This window comes from Pinus tabuliformis, chromosome 7, assembly GCF_031772625.1.
Source record: "Pinus tabuliformis cultivar Carrire ecotype Pingquan chromosome 7, CPIR1, whole genome shotgun sequence".
Taxonomy (NCBI): domain Eukaryota; kingdom Viridiplantae; phylum Streptophyta; class Pinopsida; order Pinales; family Pinaceae; genus Pinus; species Pinus tabuliformis.
Genome location: NC_142293.1, coordinates 1,357,565,417 through 1,357,586,704, shown reverse-complemented (window position 1 = coordinate 1,357,586,704; position 21,288 = coordinate 1,357,565,417). Strand labels below are relative to the sequence as shown.

Genomic DNA, 21,288 nt, shown 5'->3' with positions numbered 1-21,288 from the left:
CCAAAAGGATTTCGAATCGATTTGAATGGTGTTAGATGGAAGTTCTGGCAAGTAGGGGATAGGAAGAAGACGGTGCTTAAAAAAAAAAGACACCCAGGGAAAAGCTGCCGAGAAGCTCAAACAGACCACCGAATTTCAGATTATAATCTGATCTCAACATCAATCTATGGTGCATAGGCACATTGCCAAGAAGCTCAGAGAGAACACCAAATTTTAGACTATAATCTCATCTCAACATCAATCTATGATGCGTGAACACATCCTCGCAAAGGTTTCTGAACACAAACTTAAATGTGCAAACCCAACATTTAGATATCCTGTGAAACACGATGGACTAGCTTCCTCCATTTCTCCCAAAACAGAATCTTTACCAAAAATGAACCCATTATCCCAAATCAAGAATCTCTTAAGCCAAACTTTTCAGATCCGGACCACGCATCAGAGAGGCCATTACAATTCTTTATTAAAGCGAGATTAAATTTGCTCTCTGATTCGTAGACAAAATGTCGTATAGATCATGTAGGCCTCAAATAAACATAAATGCAATTTAACAGGCAAATTTCAAGTACCAAATTCAAAAATAAACACAGGCAGACAACGAAAGAGAATATTACCTCTGGTCAGTCGTTGGCTTCGAGGTGCATCAAGTTCATCGTATCTCGACACGTAAAGTCCCGGCAATTTCTCCAAAAGATTATCACGCTTACTGCATAAGGACCTCTTACTGTCAGGACAATCTGCCGACTCTATGTCTATCCCGTCTTCTATCAGAGGACGAGTATTGGAGTCTCCCATTTCTCAATTTCTTCACAAATCCAACAAAGAAGGGTGTCTGGAGTCTTCTATAGCAGGGGCTTGTCGCTATTTCTGGGACGAGGATCCCAGCTTTCTATGGTTGCTGCCTGTGGCGAGATATTTCTTAGATTTAATCGACTCCTTGGCTTCACAGTTTAAGCTGGTGATCACAGGCGAAGGGCCTGGACAGAGCGACCAGAGGGGTATAGATTCCCTTTTGGCCTCTGCAGCCCTTTCTCTTGCATTTTGTCTTGGTGGAAGAAACTAATCCGTTGAAAAGGAGGTTGTATGCCCGGATAGCCACGTCGACAGGTCAGTCTAAGATCCAGAGTTTATAGCATCGAATCAGATTCAGTCAGATTCAATTTTGGTTTAGGCTCTGCTTAACGGTCTGAACGATTTTATCGCCATTAACCATCTGTGCAAAAACGAATTTAGCCCATAATCAGTTTTATTATGAAAACTGTGATCATGGAATGAATAACTTCATCAAATAAGAAAATTTAAAAACCTTTTAAACAATACTATTCCTGACAGGATCAAACAAAAAATTTCCACCGTTTAAGCCAAATTCTCCACTTTCACCGACTCATTACTATTTTCTAAAGCTAATACCATTCATAAATAAATTATTACAAAGTAATAAAATCTTGAAACTTCCTTTCATCAGTATACCGACCCTGACTTGGAGGTCCGACCTTGACTTGAAGCTCCTTATTGACCCTCGGAATTTAATCAACAGATCTGAGGATGAGCTCTCCAGTCTATGTCAGCAACCGGAGGAATTGCAATTCTGTTTTGGTCAAAGTAAATCCCGTCCTTCCTCAGTCCTATCGAGTTTGCTGTCCCTCCTTCAATGAAACTGGCATCAGGGTGATACTGCCTTTCAATGTACAAAATAGTATGTATTTGTTAAATGAATTCAGCATCTTTAAAAACCCTTGAAACACTTGTGAAAATCACAAAGCTCAAATGTACATCTCACTGTGAAACTAAATGTTTGGAAAGTGTTTACTTCTAGTTATGCCTGTGAGATGGTTATAGTTCATGATGATACTGCCTTTCAATGTGCAAAATAGTATGTGTTTGTCCTTAAAAACCCTAATTTTGATGGTGAAAGCTCAAACCCTAAAACATTCTGATTGTGAAAATCACAAAGCTCAAATTTACAGTATCAAGAAAATCTCCGTGCACAAATTTCACCAGAAAATATTATCGGAAAAATAAAAAACATCTCAGTTAACTGCATGTTTTGGAAAGTGTTTACTTCCAGTTATAATGTTAATTTTGACCTAATAATACGCTGGCATTTTGGGGACACTGGCAGTTTTGAAAAGCCTTTTGTTTTAGTCCTACCAGCGATTCTTTGCAACATATTGATACATCTTAATGTTTCACAGATTTTCATTTAATAGTTCAAAAAATGTATACCAACTTTTGCATTACATTCCATTCCATGAACTTGTGCATGAACTGTAAAAATCATTCCATGAACTTGTGCATGAATTCTAAAAATCATTCCATGAAGTTGTGCATGAACTGTAAATTTTCCTTTTCTGCAAACAAATTTAAATTTAAATTTAAAAGAAAAAAACCTTTAATTTGTAGTTCCGCTAAAGCGGTCTGTTTTTTCGTTAATTTCCTACCAGTCGACACAGGGTATGATTTTAGCAGAGAGTGAAGTATGAAGAATGAGGGCTGAAGTATGTATCTGCTTATCTTCACTTCATATTCCTGATTATGTATCTGCTCATCTACAGGGAAAGCTCTCCTTTATGTATCTGATTACATGTTTTATCTGCATCCTTCTTCGAGGACCCACATCCTCGAGTTGATTCCTCAATATAATTATGTAATTATATAATTATGTGTTCTGTTATATATTCTATTATACTGCTTTTTCTTTCTGAAAAAAAATGATGTCTGCATTTGATTAGAGTCTCTGATTAATTTAAAGATCAAGATTTGACAAAATCCGACATGATCCATCACTCCAATAATTCAATTTCAAAATAGACAAACATTGTAAGGATTAATTTCATTAAATAATTTAGAATAGACAAACATTGCATTAAATCATTCAGAAATTTGTATCATATTCATTGTTACGCATACTCATCTGAATCGAATAAAATACACCATGGTCCATCCCTCCCTTGAATCGAACAAAATCCACTATGGTCCATCCATCCCTTTAATGGAATCTTATAGGATAAAATAATTTAATTGGGCATGAATCATACAAAAGATTAGATTGATTGATAAAAACAGTTGTGAAATGTTAATTTATGGAATCTTTAATGGTACTCTGGCGAATCCGTAATAGCCGTACACCTATTAAATATTTTAATAGGATTCAATTTACGTACATATTTCACTTTTTGCAATTACACCAATCTGGATATTATTGTGTGTTTATATATGAAGTGTATTAAAAATATATATTATTTAATTTTTATATAATAGGAAAATTTATTATAATTTAGTGGTTGAGGGATTAAATTATTAATAAATAATTATTATTAGTTATTATCAGCATTGTTGTTAAAAGAAACCTCATTTATTTCGATTTGTTAGGTTTTTATCTGCCACATATATATAAGTTTCTTTACATTGAAGGAAGAAGAATTATTAGCCAAAAAAATATATTATTTATATAAGAATTTTAAAATATATTAAAATGCATATTATTTATTTATTTTTTCAAAAAAAAATTATATATACTTAAAAATAAAATATATACATAAATTGTTCACTTATTGATATTCATAATATCAAATCAGAATTTTTCCAAGTTTATATATAATATTAAGACTAGTACTTCCTATAGGAAGCATCTAGTTTTGATAAATTTTAAAAACATTGTAAAATTTATAATTCACTCATTAAAAAAATCAAAAGAGAGGAAAATATGAAAGATGCTAGAAAGGGAGGTTGGATTCCATGGAATCGGTCTCAACACCATCTTCAAATTAATAAAGCCTAACTGATCCAACCATGAACACAAGGGCATCTTTTGAGAGATTTTATGTTTCCATGTTTAATTTGTAGAGGATGTGACTAAAAAATACTTGTTCAAAGGAGCTCGCAGCCGCACGAATGTCAAGAAGCGATGAATTAAGACCGTTGTTGGAAACCTCTGCCTTTTGGTTTGCCCAATTGGTGACTCATTTGGAATCCCCAAATACCTGTAATGTGGGAACACCTCTTTTCCTTGCCAATTCCAATAGGCACCGCAGAGTTGCAAATCAACGTCACCTTTTTTCCTTGCCAATTCCAATAGGCACTGTAGAGTTGCAAATTCAACATTTGTTTTTTGATCCCTATGCAGTGCATAGCGATAGTGAATGAAGTGAGAGTGACTAAAGTAGAGGATGATCCCACACCGCAGCAAAGAGGGTGTCCCTGACTGGCGCCATCAAAATATCCTAAGGGGTGATCACAATCTGGCACTAACATAATCGAATTCCTATGTTTGGTTGGCTTTGGATTTGTCTTGAATTCGCTCGTCAATGTTGCCACCTTGGTTGCACATAACTCATAGGCATGAAATAATTTGAAAACAATAAAATTTCTAGCTCTCCAAATGCATGAGATTAAAATGCATTGCAAACCATTAAAAGATATCATGTTTTTGTGAAACCACAAGGGGCGATATGCATTACAAAGGGATAAACCAGTGCAAAGAGCTTTTGGGTTGAAAGAGCTCCACAAAGACTCATAAACCTTTGTGAAATTTTTGCACTACATACTATTTATATGAGATAGTTATATAACTAGGGAAATTTTTTCTTATTTTTAATAATAATAAATTTATAAAATGTTATAGTTTTTAATTGATGAGAATTTTAATTAAAATAAGTTTATTTTAAAATATTTAAATTACTAAAATTTAAAAACAATGAGAGAATAATAATAAGTAAATAATTAAATTAGTTTATGAAAATTAATATTTTAATAATGATAGTATTCCTATAATGATTAATATAACGGCTAGTTTAAAAATAATATATTGTAATTTATAATAATATTTTAATAATGATTATTAAGATCAAATACTATTCCTATAACGGCTACCTAATTTAAGACTAATAATATTATAATTTATAATAATAGTAATAATAAATAATAATAATTAAGAAAGATTGAAAAATGTAAACATTAATAAGAAAGCAAAAAAATAAATAAATAAATAACATAATATAAAATAAATAAATAAGATTTGATTAATGAGTCAAGATCCTATAACAAAAATAATAATTAAAGGAGACTAAAATTAAAACAAAGAAATCAAAAAGGAAGATAAAATTATTATTATTATTATTATTTATTTATAACGACTAGTTTATGAAAATAATATTTTAATAATAATTATTAAGATAAAATAATATTCCTATAACCAATAGTTTAAGAATAATATTATTATAATTTATAATAATTAAAAAAATTAATTAATTAATTATATATATATATAAAGAAAGAACGAAAAACATAAACAATAATAAGAAACAAACAATCCAAGTCAACCAAAGATAGGGAACAAATTCATATATATATATATATATATATATATATAGAGAGAGAGAGAGAGAGAGAGAGAGAGAGAGAGAGAGAGAGACACTTGATTAATGAGTGAAGATCTTATAACAAAAATAAAAATTAAATGAGACTAAAATTAAAACAAAACGATCAAAAGGGAGGGATTTATTTATTTTTTTAAGGTGAGAAAACGGATCAAACAAACATTAACATTAAATGCAAATATCTATATAGAAACAAAAATAAAATAATAAATAGAAACGTCAAACCTAAAAAACAAAATAATCCGCAAACAAAAACAAAATAGGAGGACAGGACAGGAACCAGCTTCTGCTAATATTCCAACCATCGTCTCTATTTAAATTATTAGGCCTTTTTTTCAATTTCCAAGGCCTCCCTGAATTTACGATGATGGAAATGACTAACCTTGGCAATGACATGGGCTCCCTCAATGCAAATGTGATGCCTAGATTTTTCTGCATGTGCTACCAACGCTGAGGAGCGGGTCCTGCCATGCTTCATGTCAGTTGCATGCTCACGAATCCTTTGCTTAATCGAGCGACCCATCTCACCAATGTAGGGTGTCCCACAAGAGCAAGGGATAACATAAACACCTTTCATATTTTTGGGGTCCACAGGGCCTTTAATGGATCTCAGGGAGTTTTGGATGGTATTTAGAGGCCTAAAGGTTGAAGGAACCTTATGCTTCTTTCGGATCTTGTTTGTACTTCCTTAGATAAAAGGGAGATGAACCCCAGAAAAACGATCCTTGGTTTCTTTCTTAACCTTGGGACCTTTTTCAGTTTTGAGGAAAGCCTTAGTACACTGGTGTCTACTATATCCATTATTAAAGAAAACACTTAAGAGGTGTGCATTCTCCTCCTTGAGATGGTTATCATAAGAAACTCTTAAAGCTCTAGTCGCTAAAGTATTGAAAACCCCAAGCTTTTTGAGCTGGGAAATGATGAGAATTAGCATGAAGGTATTGCTCTGTGTGAGTTTTCTTTCGAAAGACTCGATGAGAAAAATATCCATCTTCATTCCTTGAGAGGAGGACGTCAAGGAAGGGTAGACTATTATTACTTTCAAATTCCATGGTGAACTTTATGGAATTAGACTGATTATTAAGATGAAGGAAAAAAAGGTCCAACTCTTCCTTGCCATGGGACCAAATGACACAAGTGTCATCCACAAACCTCTTCCACATCCTAGGCAGAAGATGAGAAGAGGCCAAGGCCCTTGATTCAAAATCCTCCATGAATAGATTAGCCACCACAGGGGAGAGGGGGGAACCCATGGCGACACCACAAGTTTGTTCATAGAATTCCCCATCGAAGGAAAAGAAAGTAGAGGTAAGACAGATATCAACTAACTTAGCAGTATCAGGATCTGTAATACGCTTGATGACCTCGATGGCCTTGATGATAGGGATATTAGTGTAGAGGGAGACCACATCAAAACTCACAAGCTTGTCATCGGGATCAAGCACGAAATCCTTCAACTCATTGACAAACGAAGCAGAGTTCTTAACAAAGGAATTTGTATTGCTTACAAGGGGCTTAATCTTCATTGCTAAATATTTAACAAGAAGATAAGTCAACCCTCTTATCGTGTTGACAATGGGTCTCAAAGGAGCCCCTTCCTTATGGATCTTAGGATGGGCTACTCTCAATGAGCTTATGACTGAATGAGTTGACCGAGCTACTGGTCTTTATAGCAAGAGCCACACTTTTGGAGATCTTCTTCAAAGGGTCCTTACTAAGTTCCCTGTAGCTCCTACTATTCAGGAGATGATCCAACATCTTCCTCTTTTAATCCTCTTTATCAAGAATAACTACAGCACCACCCTTGTCGGCTTTTAGAACATCAATATCCTTGTTATTGTTTAAGGACTTGAGAGCGTCAATTTCAAGCTTACTGATGTTGTTCTTGGGGGGCCTTGCCTTTCTAAGGAAAACCACACAGTCTTGTCTGATGATATCCTTAGTGACTTTCGGTAAGTCTCTAATACCATATTCGATGTCATAGATGATATCCTCGACCGGGACCTTTCTAGGAGCAACGGAAAAATTCAAACCTTTCTCTAAAAGACTAAAGACTAGGGGGTCAAAAGAAAAACTAGACAGATTAACAACCTTATTGCTAGAGGAAAGAAGAAAATTAGAACTAACAATTTTATTCAAATCTAAAGTTCTAAAACTATTCCTAATATTATTGTTATTAGATTAAAAAGATAATCATTAACTCCCTTATTATTATTATTATTAACTCTATTATTATTATTATTATCAACAGATGTAGCTTCATCACCGTCAATAGCGGAAGGGGGATAGATACAGTCAACCCAAGATCTAAGCGGAGAGATCTGAATAGGATTGATTCTACTCAAGGAAGAATCACGAAAATGATAAGAGTCAATACCTTACGAGAAAGACTTCTCTGAGAGCTTGAGTAACTTTTTAGATTGCTTGACTTTCCATATCTCTTCTATTCGAATTGATTTCAGCGCAGAGCATGCCTCGATGCGGGACCAAAGAGGAGCAAAAATCATGTTTGAAAGCTCCAAATGAAGAGAAATCAAATCACGAGAAACAAAATCAGGGCTCTTTCTGACCTTGCCAATCTCCAAATGAACTAAATCCAAACTCACATTAAGAAAAATGCAAAGGTAACCAGAATTATTAAGCGGATGCTTAATCTGAGTGAATGAAGGAACAAGGGATGAATCTATATATCATTTAAGAAAAGCCAGATCTATCTTCAACTTGGAAACCCTTATGTGAGGCCGTTCAAACTGATGAACTTTAATAGCAATGGCCTTTCTGTATAGGGTAGTAATTTCTGAATTGAGACTTCTGTGAGCCATATTACATTAAGAAGAGTATTTTCAATAGAAATCACATAGGATTCATGAGCATGTAGTTGACATCAAGCGTGGCAGGACCTACTCGTCTGCTTTGGAAAAACATGCAAAAAATCTAGGCATCACATTTGCATTGAGGAAGCCCATGTTGTTGAAAATAACAACAAGAAATGATAAAGATAGAATCTAGAAATTCCAATTTTAATTTGTCCTTGAATTAAAATTGTGAATTAAAATCGAATTTAGTCTTACCAGCTATTTGGAAATAATTAATGAATTCATTATGGATTAATTAGTTGGAGAAATTCAGGTTAAAAGTCTTTTTGACGTCATGCAACGATTATCCCTTAAATTAAGGAGATTACCCCTTAATTAAGGAGATAAGATTGAGTTATATTTGAGTTGTAATTAGTTAACTCAGTTTACTGAGTTAATTCTAGTTAAATTAGTTCCAAACTGTTTGAGGAACTAATTGTGAGTTATCAGTCAGTTGATGCATGCATGCACTCAACCAGTGTACTCCAGATAACTAAAGATTCCCTCATCAGAAACTCGTGCATGTCTATTCTGAGAAAGATCCAGTTGAGCTAAATGTCAAGGACAATGTACTGTCAATTGCATGTGTTTTCCTATAAAGGAAAATCATGCATGCATTCAAGGTAAGGTTCCTTGAGAATTGCACAGTTCTGATAGTGTGTTAGAGCAGTGTGTGAGAGCAGTGTTCCACTGGGTGAAGGAGATCATCCCAGAGGAACTGCACAAGGAAATAGGAGCTTGGAGGGTAGAGAGGAAGGCTTGTGAGAAGCTTTGATTGCCTGTGAGCATCCAGGAGGATTGTACTGAGAGTTGGCTAGTTGTGAGAGCTAAGGCTTTGTATAATTCTGATGTATTTCCACCTTGTATGATAATACAGATAGTGGAGTTTTTAGTTGAGGCTTTCCCCTGAGTATTTTCTGTGTTTCATGTGCATTGATTCTTCTTCTTCTGGTTATATGTGTTTAGCTCTAATTCATCTCGTTCTTTCTCAATCTTTAAGCTTCCGCAAATTAATAGCAGGAGTAGATTATAGTATTTTACTTTGGTTATATTGCACTATTGAGTTAATCTACAGTCAGATTTTCTACATGATCTTAGTGTGAGATTTGTAGAGAATTTGCATAATTTCTACATGGTATCGGAGCTAGCTGATCTATAGAGAAATTTCTACATGGTATTGGAGCCAAGTTTATTAGAGCCAAGTTTATCGGAGTTGTGAACAGTATACAGAGAAGAGAATTCGAAGTTTGAAGTTCGAGGTTGCGGGTGCAAATCGAATTCATATCATACTTCAATTGAGATGGGACATTATGCGACCAATTTCCCATCGAAGAATTCCATGAAGGGATCTTCAGAGGGATCGGAAGGTGAGGCATTAGCCTCTCAGTTCGAAATGGACTTTACCCTCATTGCATGCATGGTGTCATCGATGATGGGTTGTGTTTGGTATATTAACAATGGAGCCTCATTCCACATGACCAACGATAAAAGTTTATTCAGTACCTTGGAGGAGAAAGACCTCAAGATGCGCATAGAGATGGGTGACGATGGAAGGTATAGTGTTTCAGGAGTGGGCATGGTTGTTTTTCAGAGGGAGCATGGAGCTCCTATCACCTTGACAGATGTGAAGTATGTGCCTAGACTAAATAAGAACTTGGTATCGGTTGCAATGTTGGAGGACAAAGGCTATGATGTTGTCTTTAGTAAGGGAAAGGCATTCCTTAGACACATCACCACGAGACAAGTGAAACAGATCGGTTCACGAGTCAAGAACCTGTATGCTCTTGAGGTTCAAGATGCATGCAAAGCCTTGAGGAGCAAGGCAAATGTTAGAGACTTGGTGGTTAAGAGGGAGAGTAAATTACCTCTCAACATGCAGCCCCAGAAGAAGTCTTAGATAATTGTGGAAGAGCCACAATTGGAGAAGTGGGCAGAGGGATCACATGCAGCCATACCTCCAGGTGTGAGGTGGGGCAATGTGAAGTGATAGTCTCAAGAAGGTTGAAATTGGGCAGGGTCCATTGAGAGGTTTTATCTCATGGATCGTACCTTGCTACAGGAGCCCAAGTACATAGTAGCGGGAGGAATTAGTGGGATTGATGCAGTCAGAGATTAAAGTGACAGAGGCTAGAACAGTCAGATACTAAAGAGTGCATAGAAGGATTGGCAACAGTGCAGAAAGACAGAGTTAGCCGAAGCGCAAATTTTCCAGTTGACAGAGCTAATAACAGTCAGAGACTTTGATGACAGATGCATCATACTAATTCAGGTTGGATGTTTTTTTTTGTTTGTTTCCAAAGTTGTTGGGGCAACAACACTAGAGAGAAGTGTTGCATGCAGAACATTCCAAAGGTTCAGGATCGGGATCGAGTTGAATTCCTTTCTTGTTGAGAGGGAGTGTTGAAAATAGCAACAAGAAATGATAAAAATAGAATCCAGAAATTCCAATTTTAATTTGTCCTTGAATTAAAACTATGAATTAAAATCGAATTTAGTCTACCAGCTACTTGGAAATAATTAATTAATTCATTATGGATTAATTAGATGGAGAAATTCAAGTTAGAAGTCTTTCTGAAGTCATGTAATAGTTATCCCTTAAATTAAGGAGATTATCCCTTAATTAAGGAGATAAGATTGAGTTATATTTGAGTTGTAATTAGTTAACTCGGTTTACTGAGTTAAGTCCAGTTAAATTAGTTCCAAACTGTTTGAGGAACTAATTGTGAGTTATTAGTCAGTTGATGCATGCATGCACTCAACCAGTGTACTCCAGATAACTGGAGATTCTCTCATCAGAAACTCATGCATGTCTATTCTAAGACCTAGTTGAGTTAAATGTCAAGGACAATGTACTATCAGTTGCACGTGTTTTCCTGTAAAGGAAAATCATGCATGCAGTCAAGGTAAGGTTCCTTGAGGATTGCATAGTTCTGACAGTGTGTTAGAGTAATGTTCCACTGGGTGAAGGAGATCATCCCAGAGGAACTGCACAAGGAAATAGGAGCTTGGAGGGCAGAGAGGAAGGCTTGTGAGAAGCTTTGATTGCCTGTGAGCATCCGGAAGGATTGTACTGAAAGCTAGTTAGTTGTGAGAGCTAACGCTTTGTATAATTTTGCTGTATTTCCACCTTGTAAGATAATACATATAGTGGGGTTTTTAGCTGAGGCTTTCCCCTGAGTATTTTCTGTGTTTCATGTGCATTGATTCTTCTTCTTTTGGTTATATGTGTTTAGCTCTGATTAAGCTCGATCTTGCTCAATCGTTAACCTTCTGCAAATTGATAGTAGAAGTAGATTATAGTATTTTTCTTTGGTTATATTGCATTATCAGATTAATCTACAATCACATTTTCTAAATGATCTTAGTGTGAGATTTGTAGAGAATCTGCAGAATTTCTACATGGTATTAGAGCTAGCTAATCTATAGAGAAATTTCTACACATGTCATTGCGAAGGTTAGTCATTTCGAACATCATAAATTCAGGGAGGTCTTGGAAATCGAAAAAAGGCTCAATAATTTAAATAGAGACGATGGTTGGAATATTAGCAGAAGTTGGGTCCCTGTCCTGTCCTCCTAGTTTGTTTCTGTTTGCAAATTATTTTGTTTTTTAGGTTTGACGTTTTTATTTATGATTTTTTTTTTTTGTTTCTATATAGGTATTTGCATTTAATGTTAATATTCGTTTGATCCGTTTTCTCACCTTAAAATAATAATAATAATAATAAATCCCTCCCTTTTGATTGTTTTGTTTTAATTTTAGTCTCATTTAATTATTATTTTTGTTATAGGATCTTGACTCCTATATATAGAGAGAGAGAGAGAGAGACTTTGTTCCCTATCTTTGGTTGACTTGGATTCTCTCTCTCTCTCTCTCTCTCTCTCTCTCTCTCTATATATATATATATATATATATATATATATATTATAAATTATAATATTATTATTCTTAAACTATCCGTTATAATAATATTATTTTATCTTAATAATCATTATTAAAATATTATTTTTCATAAACTAGACGTTATAAATAAATAAATAAATAATAGTTAAAAATAATAATTACCTTCCCTTTTGATTTCTTTCTTTTTTTTTTTTTTGTAAGCTGAGGCGAGATTCTATGTTTCTATTACTGGAAAAAAAGAACAGTACATACATAAGCAGGTCTCAACCCGCCCTTAAGGGAAACCGGGTTTCTTGACCACCTGAAATTTTTAACTGCCATCCAAAAAAAGTATATAACCAGTCGATCTATCCATGCTAAATACCCCTCTAATCTTACTATATTTAAACTGATTTTTATCTGAGACATGAGCAAACTAATATACCAAAACAAAATTGAAAGTTAAAAAACCTCCTTGCAGCAGCTCCATCTTCTACTGATTCCTTGTATCCGGGTTTGCCTCTTTCTCTGTCTTGACTCCCATGCCGCTTGCTTGGAATAACTTCATAATCTCGTCCATCTTTCTATCTTGCATAAGCAAAGTAACTTGGATATTCTTCAGCTCCTTTTTCAGGACAGGGATACCTTGAGCCAACTCAACCATTTCCATGGCCACCTGCTCCATTGCTTTGGCTAATAATCTCTTCATTCCCCAATAAACATGTAAAGATTGTTTATACAAGGACATTCTTCCTCTTGTATGCCCCGGGTCATGCAGATACTGCTCCCAATCTTCCATTTCTGGATCTGAAATCTCCTGCATGGCTTCTTCCTCTAATTGCTCAATGATTCTTCTAATATTCGGGTTCGTATCCTGATAATAGGCCTCTTCTGCCTCCTGCAGTTTTTTCCTCATATCTTTTTTGCCTCTTTTTCTTCCCCTGACCTCACTAGCAGTTCCTTCTTCATACTCTGATCTTTCACCCCTACTCCCTCGTCCTCCTCGTCCGCCAGATCCCCCTCTGCCTCTCTGGTTAACACATTCCTTCTTCTGTCCTCGCATTCCTATTCTCCTTCCTCGTCTGCCACCCGTCGCTTGTTCATCATCTTCCTTATACTCGTCCTCTGCTTCCCGGTCTTCTGCTTCATTCTTATGCTCCTTCCCCTTACCGTCTTTACCCGCCTGAGCTCGTCGGGGTTCCTCCTCCAAAATATAATCCCGTATATCAAACTCGTCCTCTGATTCATCTGGGATATTCATGAAAATCTTCTGCATGGTCTCCTCAACTTGGCTCTTTCCTTTCGTCTCTCGACTAGCCTCCTTGCTTCTCGTCCATCTTCCTATGTCTCTGTCTTGACCCTCTGCCATTTCTTCTACCCTCGTCTGCTTCAAATTCGTAACTCTCCCCCTCACCTTGCTCTGATTCACAACTGGTTTCCTCCTTCGATTTGTTCGACTGCATGCATATCTTAACTTATTCCTGCTCGGCCACCTTTGCTTCTTGAAACTTCCTTGCTTCCTGTCCTCGTCATTAATCCGCATTCCATTTGTGCTATCATAATTGGAAACGATCGCTATCACTCTGACAATTCCATCTCCCGTCCTCGGTACCTTGTCCCCTTTCCTTCTTGGGATGAGCATTCTTCCCTTGGTTTGATTAATCTTACACTCCTTAACATTTAATTCATATGCGCGAGCCTGCAGACACTCTGAGCCATCATGATTTACTGTACTATTATTCCTCCTTACCATAATCAGGAGGCGATTATTCATTCCCTTCCTGTGCGGTCGCCTCATTAAAATCCTGGGTTAATACATTATTTAGCTCATTCCACCTTGGATCATCCTGTAATGACATCCAACTACCGTCCACTCTCCTATCCGATCCTCCACTTCCCCAATTAGCCAATAAATCTGCTGCGCGATTGCCATTTCTCAATACATGATTAATAATAGTATATTCGATCCTACTCAGCAGTCCTTCGAGATCTTGTATTATCCCTGCTGTCCGCCAACTCTTCGCTACATGGTCCCATCTCTTACCGTCCCTTAATTTTCTCAACATATCTATCGTGATGCGGGAGTCTCCTTCGATTTCAAGATTCATATAACCGTTTCTAACTGCAATTCGAAGTCCCTGGTGTACTGCCCACAATTCCGCTTCATTGTTCGTCATTTCTCCTCCGAATTCAGCATACATCCACCGTATAGTACCGCTGCTATCTCTGAATATGCCTCCCAGACCTGCTTGTCCGGGGTTACCCTTCGAGGCCCCATCGAAATTTAATTTGATCCGTCGATCCCCGGGCAATCTAAAATGATTGGGGCTCTGCACTCCTTTTATGGATCTCCTCTTTGTATTAGGGTAAATCATTGTTAAATCCATATTCAATTTTGAAACTATTCGTTGTTCCTCCGGGTTCAGCTTCCAATCCTCTTCCTCCCAAACTTCAGACAGCACCGTTTCTTTGATCGACCTACATATTACATCCCAAATTCTCGATTCTTGACTCCTTTTATCTTGAAAGATTCTTCGATTTCGCTCTTTCCAAATCTCCCAGATTATGAACCCCACTGCCAGAGTCCATATTCTTCTTACAACTTTGCTTTGGAAATTCCCCTTTCCCCATTGAAGCAAAGTATTCCTGAGGTTATCTGGATCCCTGTTTGTTTTACCAAATAGTATCCTAATCTCTTCCCACAGACTCCGAGTAAATAAACATTTGTTCAATAAGTGCTCCTGAGTTTCTATTTCCTTACTACAAAGATAACATCTTGACGGTCCATACATTCCTCTTTTCTGAATATTATCCCATGTCAGGATCCTCCCTCTACACACCAGCCAGACAAAATATGTTACTTTTGGCCACCATTTGCCTTCCCAAATCTTTTTCCATTCCACTGGTTCCTCCTCTCTTTCCTCCCTCGTTGCCCAGTAATATGCTTCTTTGACTGTAAACAGACCCTTCATCGCTTTGCCCCATCTAAGGATATCCTTCCCTTCTCTAATCTTGATTTTCCTCGATTCTAATTCTCTGGTATACACCTGCCCAACCTCTTGACTTATAGTGTCATCCAATTCCTCTGGTCTTTTCCAGACTCTCCATATGTCATTCACTGTTTCTCTCTTCCAATAATCCCGCACATATTCCATTCCTGCTCTTTGCGCTCTTTGTTGAACTGCCTGAAGAGTTTGGATTCGATTCATATTATCCCGCTGTTGCCAGCCTTCCTCCCAAAACCTTGCTGAGCTTCCATCCCGGATTTCCCAAAAGGCGAGATTCCGAACTATATCCCGATTGTTACTTGCTAACTCCCAAATTTGTGATCCCCTTGGAGTTTCCCCAATTCTTAAACGCCCTTCAGGTGTATCAGGCATTCCCTATCTTTGGTTGACTTGGATTCTCTCTCTCTCTCTCTCTCTCTCTTTATATATATATATATATATATATATATATATATATATATATATATATTATAAATTATAATATTATTATTCTTAAACTATCCGTTATAATAATATTATTTTATCTTAAAAATCATTATTAAAATATTATTTTTCATAAACTAGACGTTATAAATAAATAATAGTTAAAAATAATAATTACCTTCCCTTTTGATTTCTTTCTTTTAATTTTAGTCTCCTTTAGTTATTATTTTTGTTATAGGATCTTGATTTATTAATGAGGTCTTGACTCTTATTTATTTATTTTATTTTATGTTATTTATTTATTTTTGTATTTTTGACTATGTTCCATGTATTTGGTTGGTTGTTTGTTTCTTATTAATTTTCGGTATTTATTAATTATTATTATTATTATTATTATTATTTCATTATATTAGTCGTTATAGGGATAGTATTTGATCTTAATAATCATTATTAAAATATTATTATAAATTATAATATTATTATTCTTAAACTAGTCATTATATTAATCATTATATGAATATTATCATTATTAAAATATTAATTTTCATAAACTAGCCGTTATTTGATCTTTTGGTCTCTACATCGCCCTCTACTTAAGTTTGTGCCATGATCTCCATCTTCATTTAGTCCTGATGATGAACCACACTAGCTGATTTGAAACGCATCGGCAAAAGTTTCTCCTATGTGATTTCTACCGAAAAGAATCTTCTTAATGTAATATTGATCACAAAAACTTGAATACAAAAATTTTCAGATTTTTACAAATTTTCACAATCTTGTTTAGCATAGATGTATTTTAACTCTTTATTTACAAATGGTTGGGAGAGATTCATTCTCTTGATATTCAAACCTCTTTTTGAATATAAAATTTGAGAAAATGTTTGAACCTTGTGAAATTTGATTCCTCTGGATGCTTAATAGATCACTCGCTAAGATAAATTTTATGTTGATTCTTAATAATATTATTTATATTTATATAAATTTCACACCTTTATATATATTAACTAAATCATGTAGTTCATGTTATTGTTCGAATTTGACAACTTAAAAAAATAAATAAAAAAATAGACAATAAAAAAATTAATGATAGAATTTGACCCCATATATAATATACCATTCATAACATGATAAATTTTTTAATAATTTTAATACTAGTTATATATTAGGATTATGATTCAAAGTATTAGCATTTATCAGTTAATTTTATAAATATATTAAAATTTATATATTATCATATATAATGATGAATAAATAAATTATATAAATTTTAATTATCATTATACAAAGCCTTAAATTAGTATGTAAATGAACTTTTTTATGATATAAATATATTAAAATTTATATATTATTATATAATTATAGTGATAAATAAATAAGTTATTTTAATTTAAAATATTATTATAAAAAATAAATAATTTGTGTTTATACATTTAGGATTTTAATTTCAGCGACACATAATGAGGTTTTCAAAAAGTCACGTCTCTATTAAAAAAAAATAGGACTAAACCTTAGTTGAAATCCATTCAAATATTATTTGTAGGTTAGCATTGTCTTCAATTTGAATTTTGTGAATAAATTTAACCAAAAAAATTAAATAGGACAAAACCCTTATTAAAATTATTGGAATATTATTTTTTGGTTTTCGTTTGTATTTTATTTGAATTTCAATTTGGTTTTAGGTTCGATGAATTTCGGTGGCTCAGTATAGAAATTTTTTTTTTTTTAAATTTTATTAAAGCCTTTTTGATATGTGATGATGATGATTAACCTTCACTAAGATCAATATAGTCTATTCGACGTTAAGAAAGTAAAAGATTAGTTGAGATTCTTTAATATTTTATTTCTATAATCGAAAAGAAGGGAGAGAAGTGTTCCTAGATGGCCATAGTTTTGTTGACTTAACAAGTTAAGAAGGTTGGTAGTGTGGCAAAAGATTTTGAAAATTACAACGGATGTGAATAAGAGTTGGGTAGTCCAAGAGAAAGTGTTTTTCATCTTCAACCCTCTTAGTATCGGAAAGGTGACAAACTCTTTCATCCTAGGGTGTTTTGGGAATTTCAACACTCGGTTTCACTTTGAAGCCCATGAGAATTAGTTTATGTTGGCAATGGTTCATTTTCTTCTTAGCATTGTTCAAGACAAAAAGATGGTTCTGGTTATCAAGATTGGGGTTAATCACCTCCTTATAATATCTTAGCTTCATTTTTCCCTCTAACTCCTTATCCTCCCACAACTTATCCTTAAATTTGGAAGTAATAATATTTTTAATACCTATTTTACCCCCCAATAGTCTAGCCAAGACAAAGTTTCCTTACGCCAGCCTCACTTCAGCTGGAGATGGGGGTTTTGGCTAGATTTGGAAGCAATTTTGGGGAACCATTTGGCTTCTATGTTGTAGAGCTTATTCTTATACATGAAATAGCTAATCATAGCCATGCTTTCAATGGGGCAAAGGCTAGCTTCAATTAAGAGGATGGGGTAGGGAGTATTTCCTTTAATCTTGAGGTTGTAGGTTATAAATTGATTTTGTATCAACTCAATCTTCTTCCATGATTCTCTAGATATACTGCAACCCCAAACCTCACATCTGTATAAAATAACAAGGGTGACAAGAGTCTCAAAGAGGAACTTTCTTTTACTCAATACCCAAAGATCAATCGACTTACAATTGTTTTCAAGCCCATAATAAGTTTTCCAACCTCCAATTATCCTTTTCTCAATGCTATAATTTTAGTTGAGTTGTCGATAAATGTCAATTCTCGAATATTTGTAGGAGGAAACTTTCTCCAAGTAGTTATTATCATAAATGAAGTTATCATAGTTGATCTTTTTGGATTTAATTATCATGACTTTAGTCTTGTCTGTATTAATAATCATACCCATCTTCGAAGCAGTAATCTTGGAGGATTCTAAGATGTTTGTAGAGATCGTCATGGCTCTTGGATAGGAGAATGATATCATCAACATATATGAGAAGCATAATGGTCGGTCTAGTGAGCTTAGGGCCATCATATCCTACAACTTCCAAACACTCTTCTAGCTTATCAATGTAAATGCCAAAAAGGGCGGGGTATAGGAGACACCCTTGCTTAACTTTGATATTGCATTTAATTTCTTCTGACCAACCCTCAGTGGTCTTAAGATTGGAAATAACATTCTCATATAGCCTAGTCACAAAAACCCTTGACTTAAGAGGAACCATGATCTCTTCTAACCTCTTCCATAGCTTATCCCGAGGAACCGTGTCGAAATATTTTCTAAAGTCAACAAAACAACATAAGAGATCATTTTTATTATTGTGACATTTCTCTGCAAAGATCCTAAGAGTAACAAGATGGTCTAGAGTTGAATGATGTCTGCTAATTCCATCTTACCCTTTAATCCTTTTTCATTGGTTTTCAAGCCAAAGGCTAAATTTCTTCTTTTCCAAAATAAGCCCATATAATTTGGCTAAAATATGGCTAATCATAATGGTCTTGTAGTTAGAGGAAATGTTTTTATCCCCACTTTTAAAGACAGACACAATAAGGCTTTGTGTCCAAGGCTTAAGGAAGTCTTGTTTCACTGCCAAACTAAGAAGTTTGTATATATGAGGGATGAGGACGAGCCTTGCCATTTTGAAAATTTTGGCTTGGTAGCCTTCAATATCCCTAGTTGTCCCATTGGCGAGCTTCTTAATCTTGAACTCCACGTCTTCCAAACAAAAGATATCCTCCTCCATAGGAGTATTCTAGAGATGGTACTCATGGTGTCAAGGGAATAATAAAGATTCCTAAGATAGATATCCCAGTTCTTTAAGGGGATTGAATTGTAACAACCCTGAAATTTAAATATACAACTAATTAGATCAATTATACGATTTATAATCAACACATAACTATTGAACTAATTAGTATAGAATTTCAAAAAATATGAGCCAAGACAACTTACATGTAGTGATGATATTCCTTATTTGTAATTTTGGAGTTGAATGCTATTTGAATCCTGCTAACCGCAACAAAGTTTTGAGGTCAACTATCCACCCAACCATAGGCTCAGCTACACATAATCTTTCTATAGTTGGCCACTCTAGAACCCTCAATCAACGTACTACTGCCAGGGAATCTTTTGTCTCACGACACTTTTCTCCCAAGAGAATAGATGAATTTCATCATCCTCATCGTCCATTAAATAGACCAAAAAATGGAAAGCGGTTTGCATGCACACATTCCACGTGTCAACATGCAACTTTTATTTATTTATTTTAAATTTTACTTAATTTAATATTTCTCTTAATTTAACTCTTTCTTATTTTATTAATTTTTACTTTTTGTTAACTTTACTTATTTTTATTATTTTTATAGTTTACTTTTATATATATTTATTTAAAACTCTAGTTTATTATTTACTATTTTATTTATTTATTATTATTACATTCTTTTCATTATTTATTATTTATTTACTATTATTATCTTTTATTTATTTATTTACTACTTATTTACCATTATTATCTTTTCTTTATTATTTATTATTCATTTACCGATATTTTATTATTATTATTATTATTATTATGGGACATTACACACTCCCCTATTTAAGGAATTTCACCCTGAAGTTAAGTTGAATCGTTTAACATTTTATTTTATTTAGTTATTTATTACTTCATGTTTGCCCCACACCCTCTGTCGAACTAGTATAACCAGTAGGCATCAAAAGTTTCCACAACACCCGGGAAATCCCAAGAAATCTCTGTCCTTTTTCCCACTTTCAGAACCAAGCATAAGCCTCATTGATTTGTACCATAGTCCAAGGTTGGCCCCAAGGCTCGCACCCGGCTCAAACATCATCTAACCCAAGGCAGGCATCCGCTCCTAGTACTCAATGACTCTCCTCCTGGTTCATCGGATTCTGAGCCTCCTTCACCGCATATCATCACCATGTCTAGACCCATAGCTGGTGCAGGAACCCAACTTGGTGTTGGCTCCGGTTCTATCCTGGTGGTGTTTTCTTCTCAAAGATATACGAAAAGAACCCACTTAAGATTGTGGATGACAAACAATCTCAACAATATAAATGACTACTAAAGATTGTAGATTTGCAGCATCTAATAGAAACAAAACCTGCCAAAATCTGGATCTATGCCACAATCATAGTTAAACAACAAAAAGAAAGAGTAATAACTCCAATCATCCAATGGAAACCAGATATGTAAAGAATAATTTTATTATAACACCATGAAGGGAACAAATAGATGTTACCAGTCCCCCTCTATGGGATGGATTCTTGGCTATCCTCAAACGTCTTCAGCTTGTGTAGAGTCTCTCTCCTCTATAATGTGTAAACCCAACAAAAATATGGTGTGTGACAATAAAAATAATCAGAGTTACAATAGTGTGTGCAACAATGAAAATAATCAAAGGTGAATAATGAATGGAAAACCCTTCTATTTGTAACAAAATATTGAGTTATCCTCAAATAATGAGCAATAATAAAATATTATTGATCCCATTCTTGGAATAACCAACTAGAATATTTTATTATATTTGGTTAGGAGGGAATAATATTTAAACTTTTATTTAGAAATAATAAATAAATAAATGATTTATTTATCATCTCAAGGAATTAGTTAAGGAACAATAAACAAATAAGGATTTATTTAATTATTCATAAGGGATTTAGTCAAATTTAACAAAGAATAATAATTAATTAGTGATTAATTAATTATTCTTAGAGAAAAATAAGATAAATAATGATTTATCTATTTA

At 34.4% G+C, this 21,288-nt stretch overlaps 1 protein-coding gene across 2 annotated transcripts in view; it reads right to left on the bottom strand.

The window, feature by feature from the left end:
- Positions 1–1,678, bottom strand: part of LOC149252605 (metal tolerance protein 4-like) — a 68,933-nt gene extending 67,255 nt beyond the window's left edge. Inside the window, exons 1-2 of one of the 2 annotated variants that reach the window (XM_089459748.1) lie at positions 1,475–1,678; positions 615–1,213 (exon numbers count right to left, since the gene is read on the bottom strand). In XM_089459748.1, the coding sequence (XP_089315874.1) occupies positions 615–795 (181 nt within the window). In that variant the 5' untranslated portion in view covers positions 796–1,213; positions 1,475–1,678. The remainder of the gene's footprint in view (positions 1–614; positions 1,214–1,474) is intronic. The other variant, XM_089459749.1, reaches the window with a different exon arrangement.
- Positions 1,679–21,288: the final 19,610 nt, after the last annotated feature.